This window comes from Nannobrachium achirus (genome assembly GCF_963921795.1).
Source record: "Nannobrachium achirus genome assembly, chromosome: 17".
In the NCBI taxonomy this organism is placed as follows: domain Eukaryota; kingdom Metazoa; phylum Chordata; class Actinopteri; order Myctophiformes; family Myctophidae; genus Nannobrachium; species Nannobrachium achirus.
The window spans coordinates 15078172-15096113 of record NC_137824.1 but is presented as its reverse complement, the minus strand read 5'-3'; the positions used below and the strand labels follow the sequence as shown (position 1 = coordinate 15096113).

The window sequence follows — 17942 nt, the reverse complement described above, 5'->3', positions numbered from 1 at the left end:
CCCTTTGAATTTAATTGAATTGAAAAGAGAAATTAAAAAAAAGAAAGAAAAGAAGAGGGGTGAGGACAAGACAACACAAACATGTAGAGAAAAAAGGACAGGCAAAAATTCTAAAATATCTATACTATAGCACAATCACCTGCTGAATTACTGTGCTGAATGTCTTCATTCATTTCAACCGGCATCCATAAGTTGGACGTGTTATTATAGGCGACAATATAAAAATGAAACAAAACTTCACAAAGTGTCAAAATAGCAAGCTCACATGGTGACATTGTGAGCTTGAATATCTACCCATTGTGACATTGTGAGCTTGTAGATCTACGCATTGTGACATTGTGAGCTTGTAGATCTGCTTACCCATTGTGACACCGGGCTCAAGTGGTTCACACGGATTCCTTGGCCTGATCACAAAACCTAATGAATTATTTCACACACTCACTTTACACAATCACGGCGTCTCAGTTTACACTCTTTCCTGTATTAAAAAGAAAACAAGAACCAGATGAACCTGCTGTAGACTGTGGAAGGTTCAACATTCTACGACTGCCTAATTCATGCTTCGTCGCTCGGGCCGCGTCGTGTGCCAAAAAACACCCGATCTACAAGGTCACAGCGCGTTGCCTCCGCGACGCGCTGAGACCTTGTAGATCGGGTGTTTCTTGGGGGCAAGCGACTACATCGTAGGAGGAAGTATAAACCAGCCTTAACCCCGGTCTCCATATAAGGCGTTGTAGGAGGGGCATCCAGGTACACAGGAACCCTACCTGGCTGTTCACAGCACTCACACTCTCTGGCAAAAGAACTGTGGTTATCATGAGTGAGTGCTATGGGCCATGGGTCTCCTGATAACATGAACCGGGCTGGACTACTGCAGGTTAGTGAATCCAAACAAAAGAAATAACATTTTAATCTGGAAGAAACAACCACATTTTTGACACATGTTTAGTATGCCTTTTGATTTGATGCAACAGCTGTAAAAAAAAAAAAGAAAGAAAAAAAGATGCCATCTATCGTGTGTCGTCTTGGTTATCTGGTTTCCTAATCTGGGACAAAAGTGTACTAAAATATTTGAAGCGGCGGCAAGCATGGCGAAGAAGTCCTTGAGTGGTTTGCGTTACATTGGGGGTCTCTCGTGTCGCGGCGGCGTGTGTGAAAAGGGATATACCCCCTCGAGTACCTCTGTACTTAACGAGCAAAAGGCTAATTCGAATTATTCCAGAAAATATAGAAGCTATGATGTCCGGACGACGTGAATGTTCATCTGTAACGGCCAAGATTTAATTAGTCATTTGATGACTAAGAAGTCCTGAGGGTTCAAGTAATTGGCTCGTGGGGGCTGTATATATCACATTACCTTCAACCGCTCCTGCTTTTAAAAGGGCTCACCGAGGCATAAATGCCACCATATCATTATCTGGGGGATATATATACAGTATATACAGTAGAGGTATATATATTCACATACAGCAAAGGTCTTCAACAGGACGTCCGGGACCCCTAGGGTCCTCCAAATCTTTGTGTAATAGAAACTTTTCTCCTTATTTATATTAACCACTTGAATCCTAGTGTCCACTGTCCATATTCTAAGAACGTTAGCCAAAAATAGCAGATCTACAAGCTCACAACGCCTCGCAGTGACAAGGTGTGAGTTTGTAGATCGTCTATTTTCGGAAAAGAGGTTTGGTGTGGAGGGGAAAAATAGCACACTAAGTACAGACTGAAAGTCAAGTCGTTTATTCAAGTATTGACTGTTCAAGCAGTTAAATATCTGAAAACACAAATTGACATGAATCCAAAATACACTGATGATTGTGCTGTCAAACGATGAAAATATATGGAATCTATGAGAGGGTTGTGGGGGTCCCTGCTTCATCTCTCTCTCTCAACTAAGGGGTCCTTGGCCTGAAAACGTTGAAGACCCCTGACATACAGTATATGTGAATACATACAGTACATACACACACAGTCAATGTGCTGTAATCTGTCTATCATTTTCATTGTGCTGTTGTCCTTTCCTGCTAAGTTAACGTTGACTGTTTATGTTTCCCCATTAGAGTGTGCTGGTCATTCTGCATCTCAGGCAGGTTTTATGTGGTTCAGTCCGGTTTTCCATTCCAGAGGAGAGGGAGGCCGGCGTTCGCGTCGGGACCATCGCCAAAGACTTCCCCCTTCCTCCATACCAGCTCCTGAGCCAGGAGTACCTGTGGTTGTCTGAGAACACGGGGGAACTCTACACCACCGAGCAGAGGATGGACCGCGAGGCGCTCTGCCCCGAGGAGACGCAAGAATCCAAGGAATGCGTCCTCCCACACAACGCCGTCGTGGGGCCGTCCCGAGACCTCATACAGTTCCTCGTGGTGCTGGAGGACATAAACGACAACGCGCCTCGCTTTGAGAACGGCGAGATCCGTCTGAGCGTGCCCGAGGACGTCGCGGCGGGGACCCGTTTTCTTTTGGACGAACAGGCCCAGGACGGAGACACCGGGCCTAACGGAGAGGTGCGCTACCACCTGGAAGGTTCTGACGGATATTTCGGTTTAGCAGTGGAAGAAGAGGGCCAGGTCATGATGCTGGTAGTGGAAAAACCCATAGACAGAGAGACCCGGGCCGAGCATCGAATGACCCTGGTGGCCTCCGACGGTGGCTTCCCTCCTCTAAGTGCCACGGCGAGTCTGACTGTCACAGTGACTGACGTTAACGACAACTGTCCCAGCTTCACCTCCGAGGGACCCCGCAGCGTCACCCTCCCAGGGGACGCCCCCAGGGGCACGGCGGTGGCTCGGGTCGTTGCGGCGGACCGGGACGTCGGCCCCAACGCCGCCATCAGCTACTCCTTCAGTCCCAAGGTCTCCGAGCGGGCCAGGAAGCTGTTTAGTTTGGACAGTCGCACGGGGCACATCACACTCGCACGGGACCTGCAGAGTGACAGCGCCGAGGAGCTGGTGTTGAAAGTGCTGGCCAATGGCTATCACTGCCCCCCGACAGACACTCAGGTAACCGTATCCGTGCTCCCCGCGGCAGGCCAAGTGCCGGCAATAAAGATCGGGTTCATAGCAGAGCATCAGAACCAGACTATAATGTTACCAGAGAACCAGCCCCCCACTGTCTTAGCGCTCCTGGAGCTAGGGGGGGACGGTCACTTAAAAGGCACGTCTCTGTCCATCGAAGGAGAGGCGCCCTTCTCTCTAAGCCTGCAGAATGGCAAGTATCTTCTGTCAACAGCAAAACCCTTGGATTACGAGATGAAAAGGGAATACGATATTTCTGTGGTGGCGGTAAGGCCCCCGGCTGAAGGTGTCGTGAATAATCCGTATTCCAGGCGAGTGATAAGGGTCCTGGTGGTCGACGTCAACGACAACGCTCCTCTCTTCCCGCAGTCTCACTATCAGCTGGAGGTGGAGGAGAACAACCGGCCCGGGGCGTCTCTGCTGAAGGTCAGCGCGTCGGACGCAGACAGCGGCCCCAACGGCAGGGTGACCTACCGGCTGGGCAGGCACGACGCGGCTGCCATGTTTAAAATGGACCGCGCCACGGGTCGGCTGTCCGCGTCGGTCCCGCTGGACAGGGAACAGCAGGACGTGCACACGCTCACCGTGCTGGCGAGAGACGGAGGATCTCCTCCGCTGGAGTCGACGGCGACGGTGTGCATTCGCGTGCTGGACCAGAACGACAACGCGCCCGCGTTCCTCACCCCGCACTTCGTCTTCTTCGTCCCCGAGAACATACCGGCGCTCGCCCAGGTGGGGAAGGTGGGGGTGACGGACGCGGACGACGGGGAGAACGGGAAGGCGGAGGTGCGCGTCTTGAACGGCAGCGAGGCCTTCGTGGTGGACAACGCCCAGGGGACGCTGCGGTGCACCGCCGGCGTGGACAGGGAGACGCAGGACCACTACGAGCTCTACCTCGTGGCCACCGATAACGGCCGCCCCTCCCCTCTGACCGCGGTCGCCAGGGTGACGATCTTCGTGGAAGACGTCAACGACAACCAGCCAAAGGTCATCCTTCCCAACAGCAACCTGTCCTGTCTGACCGTCTCTCCGTCGACGAGGGCGGGCGCCATGGTCGCCAAGATCTACGCCGTGGACGAGGACTCGGGGCTGAACTCGGACATCACGTACGTCATCGCGGCGCGGCAGCCGGCCCACCACAGCAGCCCCTTCCGGCTGGACTCCAGGTAAGGGTGGGCGATGTGGAAAAATACAATATCACTATATTTTCCCAAGCTTTATCACGATACACAATCTTATCACGATTCTTTTTCATGTTGGTTTTTATGGTTATTTAATTTTCAAGTTACTTAAGTACAACCAGCAACCACCTACAGTAAAAGGTAACAAAAACTAAAAGAAAAAGGAGTAACAGACTATTTAGACCAGTGGTCCGCAAAGTGGAGTCCAGGGACTTTGTGGGTTCCTTTTGGGAGGTCTAAATTGATCGTTACAAGTATGTAACTCTGTATACAAATGAAACCAAATGGACTTGTATACTATCAGAGTTAAGGGGAGACTGTGACATTTTAAAGTTTGATAACTACTGATTTAGACCAAAATGCAGGTTTAAAATAATTCTGCAATGAATCTCTGTATTAACAATTCATTGTATCACGCTATACACGATATCTCTGAAAAGGCATATCGTGGAGACATTGCATCGTCTCAATTATATTTACAGGGTTCCCACACATTTTTACCAATTAATTTCCAAAACATTTCCAGAATATTTAACCAAATTTCCAGGACTATATAACAATAATTCAGCTCAATAACAAGTCACTTACTCCTATGCGCAATGCCCAAAAGACAGGTAGTGTATGCCAGTGGTTCTCAACCTTTTCAGGCTGTGACCCCCGAAATAATCATATTTGAACTGGGGACCTGAGCACTAAGAGTTGAGGGATTTTGTATAACACGTTTCTATTGTGAAAATAGCAGATCTACATGCTCACAACGCCTCGCAGCGCGAGACGTTGTGAGCATGTAGATCGGCTATTTTCACAATTTCTGCCTCTAATATTTGACAATTTGGCCAATGTTTAATTTATCATTTCAGAGGTATTAACAAAATCAATAACCAAAGACAATGCATAGCTATTTTTTCCAGGACCTTCCAGCCCAGGACCCTTGATCAATTCCAAAACTTTTCCAGTACTGGAAAAATATTTTTCTAATTTCAAAATATTTCCAGGAATTTCATGACCGTGGGAACCCTGTATTTATCACCATATCGCCCACCCCTATAACTCCAGGTCTGGAAACGTCACCCTGGCCCAGCGTGTGACCGGCAAGGACCTGGGCATGCACCACCTGTTGGTGGTGGTCAGCGACCGGGGGAAGCCGTCGCCGCTCCACACCACCGTTTGGGTCAACCTGCTGGTCAACGAGTCCGCGGGACCCTGTCACCTGGACAGCGTTCCCCGCTCGCTGCCGTACAGGCTGCACGCTCAGACCCCCTCCGAGGCGCCCATCTGCGAGCCCGAGGAGGAAGAGGCGGGGACCGCCAAACAACAGGCGCAGCTGATGCTGCTGGTGGGGTCGGCGATGATGCTCGCATCCATCTGCCTGTGCGTGCTGACAGCTGTTTGCTACCTGAGACAGAGGCGGAGACGACGGGGACAGTGGAGCAGGAGCGGACATAATGACATTCCACTCCGGCTGGAGGAGAAATGCTGCTCTGATGAGTTATAAGGGGGGCGGGGGGGGAGCGGTGTTTGTGTATACTGTATATCAGGGTTCCCCAATTAGTTTTCCCCAAGGGCCAAATTATGTCTAGGGTACCAAGCCGAGGGCCACAACATTGCAGGGGGGCGACGGTGGCGTTCCCGCTACTCCAGTGACAGTTCAGATATCGTCGTTGTCGGGTGAAAACCTTGTACTGTATGTCCAAAACCGTTCGTTTTGTATTTATCTTTTTAAAAATGATTTAAAGTAGTGAAAACAGCCGATCTACAAGCACACAACGACTCGCACCGCGAGGCGTTGTGTGCTTGTAGATCTGCTGTTTTCACTACTTTTGTGCGACGGCCTTGTATGATGAAGCAGAGCTTTACTTTGTGAAAGAACGTACACATTTTGAGATACGGGTTTTCCACCCGACAATGACGATATACTAGTGTTGTTGCTGCTCTTATACCACCATTATTACTGGGGTTGGTGGGGGCCAGACAGTAGCCCCCTGTGGGCCGCAAATGGCCCGCGGGCCGAATATTGGGGAACCCTGCTGTATATGCATACCGGTATTCCTAGGGGTGTCGCACCAAATTCGGGGCCCTGGGTACAAGGATTCACTGCGGGTCCCCCATATGAATGTTCTTCATAGGGGGGAGGTGGTTTAACCCATTTACACTGGTAACGCATTATTACGCATTATTTTGTGCGTTAACTATTGAAAAATAGTAGATATACAAGCTTGTAGATCTGCTGCTATTTTGGAAAAATCGTGAAAATATGTCCAATACAAGTCTTTGAATATTTCAAATTTTGAAAAACCTATGTTTCTATGAAGCCTGGGTTTCCGAGGCTAGTGGTGCTCAGACCTTTTCATGTGAAGGACCCCCCAAATGATATGTATTTGGCCATGGACCCCCATTTCAAAATATTTAGTTCCAGGGACCACCCAGAAGCTAAATTTGAGTTTGCACACATTTTCACGGCTTTTTAAAAATAGCAGCTATTTTTTCAATATCTAAGGTCTAAAATAATTAGGGCCCCTCCACCTTGGGCCCTAATAACTCAGTCCCACTTTTCCCCCCCTTGTGACGCCCCTGCATATTCCTACACATAACACATTGCATCTGAAATCTTTGTACAGTGTTAAGGACGTGTTAAGCCTCAATAATTAAATCAAATTTCAAATAGTTTTGTGTGGCAATTCCTGCTTTCGTTACTAAATGCTGTTAATTATTCTGAATGGAAAGGCGATGATAGCTTTACAAAAAAAAAGAAATGCGAGACTTGATTAAGCTGTAAGTAAACAAGCTCGGTAGTCAGAAAAACAATTATCCTCGTTGACACATGGCACATTCCACATCTGTGCCAAAACAAGCAACAGGAGCTAATCTGACAAATGATCCAGTGATGAGTCACATTAGCTTTTAAACGTGCGAGAGATTTCCATGTCAACTATAAAATAAATAAAATACAAGCACAAGCTAAGACTGCTGGGAGGAAGGAATAAAAGTGGATTTTTTTTACAAGTAACTGGAGGGATATAGTACATCTGTCATCTGTAGATTAGAATATATTGAAGCCCAAAACAAAGTTGACATGAGAGCGGTAACTTAGTCATTCTATCTGGGGATTAGCTACAGCAGGGGTTCCCAAACTTTTTTGTCTCAGGGCACACCATAAATATTTTTTTTAATCCGAGGCACCCCTACATTATAATTTTCACTCCCAGCACCTTCTATTTATAGCATAGCATTTATAGCATATCGTCGTTTTCGGGTGGAAACCTTGTATGTCCAAAACCGTTTTGTATTTATCATCTATAAAATGTAGACTAAACTACTGAAAACAGCAGATCTTCAAGCACACAACGGGTTGTGTGCTTGTAGATCGGCAGTTTTCACTAGTTTTGTGAGACAGTCTTGTATGATGAAGCAGGGCTTTGCTTTACCAAAAGACGTACACATTTGAAACTTGGAGATACGAGGTTTCTGCCCGACAGTGACGATATTTTTGTGATTATGTTGCGAGGAAAACGTTGAGATGATAGCCATTTTGGTTAGAACTGACTGAAAATAACTTTGTACTTCAAGTCTAAAATGATACTAAATATTTTTTCAAGTGTCCAAATAAATTCCAAATGTTGTGCAAATTATCTCGCGGCACCCCTGGACTGCTGTCACGGCACCCCAGGGTGCCCCGTCACCCTCTTTGTAAACCCCTAGATTAGAATATATTGAAGCCCCCAAAAAGAAGTTGCCATAAGAGCGGTAACTTAAGCCTCGAACAGAGTCGGGTCCGCGGTGTAGTGCGGTGTAGTCTTTTTGAGCGTTAACGTTGTAGTTTTATGACTCAAAAAGACAACACCGCACTACACCGCGGTGGATAGCCTTCCACCGCGGACCCGACTCTGATCGAGGCTTTAGTCATTCTATCTGGGGATTAGCTTCTACCCATGACCCCCAGCAGCGAGCAGGAGAGAAGTTGTGACACTGAGAGGTGGCTGAGGTAATCGTCTACCAACGTCGATCAGGGATTTCTCCGATTTCCCACTTTTGGTGATGTCGAGTCTCAGGTATTTAGAGGCACAAAAGGGTTTAATGTTGCACTGGTGGGGAGGTGGTGAAAGTGTCTTGTGGAGCAGCTTGCAGAGGGCCCGGGGAGGAACACACACCCACCCACCAGTCCACCGTCCCATCTCATCACCATCTCAATCCCCCCAGCATCGCTCCGGTCATCCGATATCCACCTCTTCTCGCCCACCACACACCTGTGCTGGAGCCTGGATCACACCCAAAGCTAACTAATTCAACTGACTACTGACTATTCAACTTTTCTTTCTTTCTTTTTCTCTTCGATGGCCGAGTTTTCGAAACGATATCACGCTGTGTTCAAAGGAACTACAAAAGAGTGCTTCTCAGTTCTCACACTGACGTTCTTTGATAGTCATTTGCCGCAGAAACAGGATAATAACAGGTTAACTGGATTCACGCTGCGTTTTAAGACTCCATCAGATGAATCCTCTTGGTTATCAAAATGTAGCTGAGAGACGCACAGCAGCAACACTTTGCAGAAAGAGGCCTCTATTGGTTCTCTTTACGTTCCCCTCAGATCCACCCTGCTTTTAACCCATTTAGAACGGGTACAATAGAACGGGTACACATTGTTGTGTATCATTATTTTATGCTTTAACGATTGAAAAATAGCAGATATACAAGCTCACAGCGCGGCACCGAGTGCCGCGCTGCGAGCTTGTAGATCTGCTATTTTTGAAAAATCGTGAAAATTAGAATTTTGACACGATTCTATAAGTGTCTTTTGAATCCTTCTAAGGTTTTTTGAAAAACCTATGTTTCTATGTCAGCAATCTGGCTATAGCCATCGTCAAAGAAAAGGTCCTTTTCACTTAAATGGAGCTCAGTTAGTCTGTTCTTGATAGACTAACTGTGTCAGTGGTTCTCAAACCTTTTCATGTGAAGGACCCCCAAATTGATATGTATTTGTCCACGGACCCCCATCTCAAAATATTTAGTTCCAGGGACCACCCAGAAGCAAAATTTGAGTTACAAAACGTTCGCTTTGAAAATACATATATTCAAAGATTTGCACACATTTTCACGACATTTTTCAAAAATAGCAGATCTACAAGCTCGCAGCGCGGCACTCGGTGCCGCGCTGCGAGCTTGTATATCTGCTATTTTTCCACTGGTTAAAGCATTCAATAATTCTAGGCCTAAATGGGTTTAAAAAGTAAAGTAATTTAACTTCTAAAATATCCCAGTGCAAGGTTAATATGAAACACCATGTGCAGCATGCCGGCAACTGCATTCAACCCCTGGTGAACAATTACAACAAAATGAACAACCTAATGGTTTACTGAGACTTTCTATTTTTAGGAAGAAAACCTGAACTGGTGTACACGATGCTTAGGCATAGGCAGGAGAAAGCCTGCCATCTACTGGGCAGCTGGAGAACTAAATGAGAGCTCTTGTGGTCGTGGCATTTAGCCAGAGGAATTAGGATGGGTCCCCAACAACACACACACTCGACAGACTTTCAGGTATAGGGCTGACAGCCTCTATTGATTTTTTGCCCTGATTATGACCTGTTGTGGTCAAAAACAGGTCAGTTATTGTCAGCGTTTGCCATGTTTTAATAAAGGCTTTTTATGCATTATGCCCCTTTCCTCCTTTTATTATTGAGTGCCCTGACCATCTGTTTTTTCTCTGTTTTTTTTCATGACCGAAAATACATCGAAACTAGAACCAATTACCGGAATTAATCTTTCTCGTGTAGGTTAACCGAATATAAACACTATACAGCAGGGGTCTTCAACAGGGGGTCCGAGACCCCTAGGGGGTCCTCAGAGTCCCTACAGGGGGTCCTCCAAATATTCCAATCCTTTTTTATATTAACAACTTGAACCCTAGTGTCCATATTCTGAGAACTGTAGCCAGAAATAGCAGATCTACAAGCTCACAACGCCTTGCGCTGCGAGAAAAACGTTGAAGACCCCTGCTATATACTGTATATATATATATATACAGTACATACATACATACACACAGTGTACACACACACACACACACACACACACACACACACACACACACACACACACACACACACACACACACACACACACAGTTTATTTCTTATACTAGTCATCATTTTCGAAGCAACAGCTTTGAAATAATCGTTGATTTTGATATTGATTTGAAGTCATATCACCCAGCAGCCCTGGGTTCAGGGCTGTCCCGCTATAAAATGCCGGGACTGACAGCCCTTTCATATCCACGCAATGCAAGACAAATGCACGAAGCCGGGGTGAGTTCTTCTCTCGCAGACTTTGTAAGTCGGCATTCAGACTTTTGCTCGAGGCAAATAGTCCACAATTCACAGCGCTGTGATGTTTGAAACCGCCGGAATGACAGACAGTTGAAGCCCAGAAGCAATAAAAGAGAAAAAAACAAAGGAAGGAGCAGGCAAAACTAATTGTACATGCAGGTATAAACACAGCATTCATGTGATTCATACTGGCTGCACTGTGAGCAGAGGTGGAAGATATAAAAGCTAGCTTCTGAAAACGTTCCGGGTTCTAAATCCCCAGACTTGAACTTGAGGTCTCCAACCTCCAACCACAATGTCTGCCTGCTTGCTCGGGGGAGACATTTTATTTGTACCTGCAGGCAGTACCACTTGTCAAGCAGTCGTTTCAATCAGTCAGACAAAGTGTGTGTGTGTGTGTGTGTGTGTGTGTGTGTGTGTGTGTGTGTGTGTGCGTGTGTGTGTGTGTGTGTGTGTGTGTGTGTGTGTGTGTGTGTGTGTGTGTGTGTGTGTGTGTGTGTGTGTGTGTGTGTGTGTGTGTGTGTGTGTGTGTGTGTGTGTGTGTGTGTGTGTGTGTGTGTGTGTGTCAGACCCTAGTACTTGAGTACTACTGGCACCACTAACTGTGTGTGTAGCCTAGTTTCTACTGTGATTGCATGCATGGCAATTTCCAAATATGTTTCCATCTGATTTGATCCAGCAACATTAGCCTACTACCATTCTGTTGATAAACATGGGAGCGAACATCAAACACTCCAGTTAATTAAATTAGGTATGCGCTGAAAGATGAGCCTGCCTCCTCACACTTTATCTCTATGGTCGATAGTGCCAACTGTCGTTCGTTGTCATGGTGACGTGATGTCACAAAGTGCAGTCCCGTTACTCATATTCATCACATGCAGAGCACTGGTTTTCAGCGTCAGGTTCATGGCTCCAACAGGGGTCCAAATGGACTCTTATAGTCGGGGATCCACATGCCCAAAAGCTCAAGGAATAGGGTTGAACCTCATCTCATCACTGTGATGATGACTCATCACTTTTCACACTTTTGTTGGTCCGTTTTCCAGCCCAAGCCAAGGAATGTTATTTGTGCAAAACAAATGCTTGCAATGGATTCAGAATCATGAAAACCCTCCAGTTTGACCCCTCACATGCTACTTAAAGCAGATTTTTTCGTTTTTATAATATATTTCCTTTCCTGTGTAGTGGAGTCAATGGGACAGTGAATATACAAATGGCCATAACCTTTTTTCGCGATGTTTCCGGCAGAGCAGGGCAGCAGGCCTCTCATTCTGTGGACCTTAATGACCAAACTAATAGATAAAACTAAAACAGAAATAAAAAGTGCGGCAGAACATCACAGGTCCTCTCCCATTTTGAGGGACTAGATCCCCGGCTATTTCCAAGGTCTGTATAGCTCAGAGAGATCACATTAACACAGAGGATTTCACAGTCTACACTGGTATATTTTGGGGTCCTTTCGCCCTTTATTGATAGTGCAGTCGGTAGACAGGAAAACAGGGAGAGAGATGGGGAGTGACATGCAGCAAAGGCCGGCGAGATCGGGACTCGAACCCGCGACACACTGTCAGGCATCAGAGCCTATGTGGTATGCTCCTGGACCGCTAGGTTGAGCATTCTGTATGATAAATCTTGTGTAATATTGTAATATTTTGAGATATGGATTTTTTGATTTTCATAAGCTCAAAATAAAAACAGGATTTTGAATATTTCACTGCATGTGCAATGTATCTAGAATATACTAGTGCGATGCCTCAGGGCGACAAGCGACCTCGCCCCATAGTTATGTGGACATCAGGGATCTCCATATATGGGCATAACAGGGATTTGTTCCCCTGGCATCACAGGGATCTCTCTAACAGGGCATCATAAATATCGATGACATCAGGGAACTTCATATATGGGCATAAAAGGGATTCTGTTAGTGTGACATCACATTGAAGCCAGAGTGTGATGTCTGAGCGGCAAACCCATAGACCGTAAAAATGTGTAGTCTGTACACGTCGTCTACACATCTAGACAGACAGACACGGACAAGCTGTGACATTTCTCATAGTAAACTGCGAACCTTCGGTCGCAATTAAAGTTTAAAATGTTGAATTATATTACAGAAGAAAATGAACTTTTTCCCAATATTCTAATTTCTTTAGCTAGGAATTAGAACCCCCATCTAAACCATCCCTATTATATCCTCAGAGATACAGACACATAAGGACCCCCGGGTGGTCCCTGGACCCGGCGTTGAGAACCACACGCGGCGCCCTATTGCACCTCTCTTGCTCTCACAGCATAGCCTGTACGCCGAACACGCAGGTGACATTAATTAAAATCTGTGAGGGTTCACCGGTCGGGGCGAGAGAGCCTGTCGGTTCGCCTGCAACCACATAGTGATGTTTCTACCGGGTTAGTGCTCGAGCACGCTGCTCTGCAGGGGTGTCGCACCAAATCCTGGGCCCTGGGTACGAGGATTCACTGCGGGCCCCCCCATGAATGTTCTTCATAGGGGGAGGGGGTTTAACCCATTTTGGACTGGGAACGCATTATTTTGTGCTTAAAAAATAAAAAAAATAGCAGATATACAAGCTCACAGCGCGGCACCGAGTGCCGCGCTGCGAGCTTGTAGATCTGCTATTTTTGAAAAGTCGTGGAGATTTGAGCAAGTTTTTTTTTTTAAACCTATGATATGTCAGTCAGTGGTTAGGGTTAGGCTCAAACTTTTTCATGTGAAGGACCCCCAAAGATGATATGTATTTGGCCACGGACCCCCATCTCAAAATATTTAGTTCCAGGGAACGCCCAGAAGCAAAATTTGAGTTACAAATGTTCGCTTAAAGAATACATATATTCAAAGATTTGCACACATTTTCACAACTTTTCATAAATAGCAGATCTACAAGCTCGCAGCGCGGCACTCGGTGCAGCGCTGTGAGCTTGTATATTATCTGCTATTTTTCAATAGCTAGAGTATAAAAATAATTAAGGCCCCTCCAGCTTGGGCCCTAGTAACTCAGTCCCACTTTTCCCCCCCTTGTGACGCCCCTGCTGCTCTGCGCAACCTGATGGGAATTCACCACACGTCACTTGACTTTATCACATTATGCAGCTCGAGAACTGGTGATGTTTTGGGGTATTGAGTTTATACATTAATTGATGTGGACAAAATGGAATTGGCCCCGACCCAAATACCGCAGCCTGAGTAGATGAGCATGGGTGGTTTCAGATTATAAATGATAGAAAAATATGCAAAGTTATGGCGCTATAAAATTAGGCTTATATACCAGGGCCTATTAAAGATAATTCCACCTTATTGATGCTCATGGAGGGAAGCCACATCCACTACCATTAATTGACAAAGTCCTATACTTTTAAGATCAGCTATCAGTGAGTAAATTAATGCACTAACGACACGTTACCCGTGGTCATATTCGAGATGCCACATGGAGCCCTGAGCTACACACCGCCCACCTGTCCCCACACTACACCATTTCCAGATACTGCTGTCACACGCTGCCACATTATGCTTGACAACATCCAGAATATCAGCCACATTTACATAGAAATAATAGCAAATCATCGCGAAACGGGAGGTTCTATTTTGAGAGACGGTGAGAGAAAGAGGGAAATGAGAGCTGATTTGACCACCCGATCAATCCAATCATACTCAGAAACAGCCATCCTGCCCGTCACATCTGATCTGAAAGCCTTAATCAGCTGCCACGACACGACATACATCGATTCATACGTCAGTCTCCTGCCGTTCGATAGCCAAAAACGGTCAATGAACATGATTAATTAGCCTTGGGGTCACAATGCAACAGCAATAGAGGCTGCAGGGTCAGATCCTAAGTCCATGGAACCCTGTACCCGAGACTGCCTCCTAGGGGTGGGCGATATATGGAAAAATACAATAACACAATATTTTCCCAAGCTTTATAACAATACACAATCTTATCATGATTCTTTTGGTTGAGTTGTTGGTTTTTATGATTATTTTTCAAGTTACTTAACAGTAAAACCACCAAAAAGAAAAGGAGTAACAGACCATTTAGACCAGTGGTCCTCAAAGTGGGGTCCAGGGACTCTCTGGGTTCCTTTTGGGAGGTCTAAATTGATCCTTACAAGTATGTAACTCTGACAGCATACAAATACAAACAGTATACTGTCAGAGTTAAGGAGAGACCTTGACATTTTGAGAACTAAGTACTGATTTAGACAAAAATGCAAGTTTAAATAAATTCTCCAATGAATCTCTGTATTAACAATTCAACAGTATCTTTCATAAGGCTCCCTCATTGTATCACAAAATAGGCCTATACAATATCTCTGAAAAAGCATATCGTGGAGACATTGTATCGTCTCAGCGATATTTCACCATATCGCCCAACACCCCTACTACCTCCGGGCCCTCCCACCCACACAGCACAGGATAACTCTCTCTCTTTTTTATCTTTTCGTCCTCAGCTTCGTCCCATAGGATGGAGGAAAAGAAAGCAAGAAGTGTCAAAATATCACCCTACCTACAGTGAACGAATAAAGCAGTCTCTCTGCTCACTCAACGCTGTGCAAAAATCTGATTTTGAGCAGATTTTTGCACAGCGCTGAATGTGCGGAGGCAGCTGCTTTTTTCATTCATTTGGTTCCCTTTGGCTCCAGCACCTCTCCTGAGTTTACTGGCAAGATGAGCTGTGTTTTCTCTCACTATAAAAGCCTGTGCTCTCTCTGCGCTGTACTGTACTACAATAATGTAAGGTTTGCAAAACAGAGCATATAGGAGCCTGGCACCATAGAATATAGGGATGGGTATTGGCAAGAACCTCACAATAAGATACGTATCACAATACTTGGGTCACGATACAATTGTATCACAATATATTGCGATGCGATACATATTGCGATATTCAACAGAATTTACATATTCTTTTGTAAAGTTGAAAATCCATGCCATGTACCACCTGGGTAGTCTAATAATATGCATGTGTACATCACATTATATTGATAACTCAATGGACAAATTGAGTCAAAACCATTTCATTAATAAAGCTTTCCATTTTCATTTATTGAACAGCATCGGAGTGTCAGGACTGGACTTCTATTGGTTTCTATGCACTGGAACTTTTTTTTTTCTCCAAAAGTTTTGCGATGCTACAGCCTGAAGTATCGATACAGTATCGGGAAATTAAATATCGCGATATATTGCCATATCGATTATATTGGCCATCCCTAATATACTGGGTCCTTTATTCTGTCTAGTTTGTATTTATTTGATACTGATTTATGTTCTTTCACTAACTTTATTTTTTATATATAACCACTGCAATTAAAATTTCCGTTTCAAGTCCGCCCAAGGGGGTCTCTCTCAGTTGGCCCCTGACCTTTGGGGCCAGGGCCCAGCATGACTGTGCAGGACAGAGAGCAGTTGCCTGCTGAATCAGATCCACACCACAAAGACACACAGCACATACAGAACAGTAGGGCTCCTACCTTTAGCTGTCTTGATGTCTGTGCGGTGAAGTCTTTGATCAGGTTATAGCTATTAAAAGACAGAAAACAGCTTTAGCAATTGGGTTTGTGACAGACAATACAAGGTAAAGCAAAGCCCAAGGCAATATGCCCATCCACTTTTGGGGAAATGAAGTAACTGTAGATGTATCTTAGCCACACTTGCAACTCTAGATTATTTTATAGGCCTGTGTTGAATCCCCAAATATGAATCTAATTTATATGAGTCTCTTATCATTGGAGACTGTTGCAAGCAAGTCTCTTATAGTGTGCTCATTCAATCTTTAAACAGAACTATCTCCAATTCTCTACAAAACCTCTACAGAATACTCTGAACATCAGCAGCAGCAGTAAGTTGCCTTGGTTCTTGTGCACAGAAGGATAATACTACTAGGGCCTACTAGTATAGATTCAGGAAACTCAAATGAGTGTTTTGTGACATAATTTCACTTGTGTTTTACCTGCGAGCAATCCTCCTCGAATCATAGTGGGAAAAGCCACTGGAGAATTTCCCACAGATATCATATGACACTGTTGTTCTGTTGTTGTATGTTCTGCTGTTATCTAGGCTACGTTTCTATCCATGTCCTGTCCACTTTATAAACTTTGTTATGCCAGCATCCCAACACGCCAGTCTGTCAAAACGCAACATTTCATCCAGAGAATCTTGAATATGATGATGCCATGATAGTGATATCAGGTTGCATAGTAGGTTAGGTTAGGTAGGCTACCCTGTGGTAGCTTCTCTCTCGTTCTGTTTCCAGTTTTCCACGCAGCTCGCACTTTTTGGATTAGCATGATGTGGTAAGGCTAGCCTACGTGCCACTTGCCAGCTGGTCCTTAGAATTTGCTGTGCCCTGCCCATGTGTAGCCTACTAGGCGCGACCTGGCGTTTGCCAACGGGTCTGAGGCCCTAAACTAGATGCATAATAGTATTATTCCAAGACCAAATTTAGAGAGAAATGTTGCTTCTGGGGGTCCCTGGAACAAAATATTTTGAGATGGGGGTCCTTGACAAGTTGACATGACAAAGTGTATTGTGTACAAAATGTAGGCTATTGACTCCTAACAGTTTTCTGAAAAATGTGTGGTTCTCAAACTTTGTCATGTCAAGGACCCCCAAAATTATATCTATTTGGACGAAGACCCCCATTCCAGGGACCCCCAGTCAGAAGCAAAGATTTGAGCTACAAATGTTCACTCTAAATTTGGGTCTTGGAATATCTATTCTGCATCCAGCTTAGGGCCTCGGACCCGTTGGCAAACGCCAGGTCGCGTAGTAGGCTAACCCACAGTCAGTCTAAGAGCAGACTACAGTCTAGACTCTAAACTCAGTCTCAGTTATTATTTTCTTACTTTATGAAACGAATCTCTATGAAATCCACCAACTCTCATAGACGGTATAGCCTATTATTCCCTATCACATCCCATTCCTGCTTATTTGACTAACATTTCTAACAGGCTCTGGTGAAAAACGCAGTCGACGGCAACAGGTCCTTCTCCTTCCTTTGTCCTGCTCTCTAGAGCGTCAGTGTTGTGCATTGTTCAAAATATCCCACACATAGCACTAGCAGTCTACGCGTAATGACGCACAACATGTTGCCACTCCAGGGAGCCATCTAAAAAGGAATAATCGTTTTATTCTGATAACAAGTGAGGAACCAAACGACAAGAAGACACTGCATGCGGAGGAGGCTCAAAAATAAAAGACTCAATGCCATCACACTGATCACAGTGACTGCAGTCTTGTGCAAATGACTGGATGCATGCTGGCTGCTTGCTGGCTGCTTGCTGCCTGACGCACAATAGACTAAAGTAAATTTCAGCCAAGCTCAAGAAAACCTTGACCTCTTCATTATTGTCCGCCTTGAACCCGAGCCCGCAGTTCATTGAAAAGCAACATTGTTTCTTTAAGATCGGACTCGCAGT

At 45.3% G+C, this 17942-nt stretch overlaps 1 protein-coding gene across 1 annotated transcript; it reads left to right on the top strand.

Annotated features, from left to right (window-relative positions):
- Positions 1-853: 853 nt before the first annotated feature.
- Positions 854-5687, top strand: pcdh20l (protocadherin 20-like; the record flags this gene model as incomplete). Its single annotated transcript, XM_080746550.1, has 3 exons — positions 854-877; positions 2058-4177; positions 5249-5687. The coding sequence occupies 3 exons, from the start codon at positions 854-856 to the stop codon at positions 5685-5687; spliced, it is 2583 nt and encodes an 860-aa protein (XP_080602676.1).
- Positions 5688-17942: the final 12255 nt, after the last annotated feature.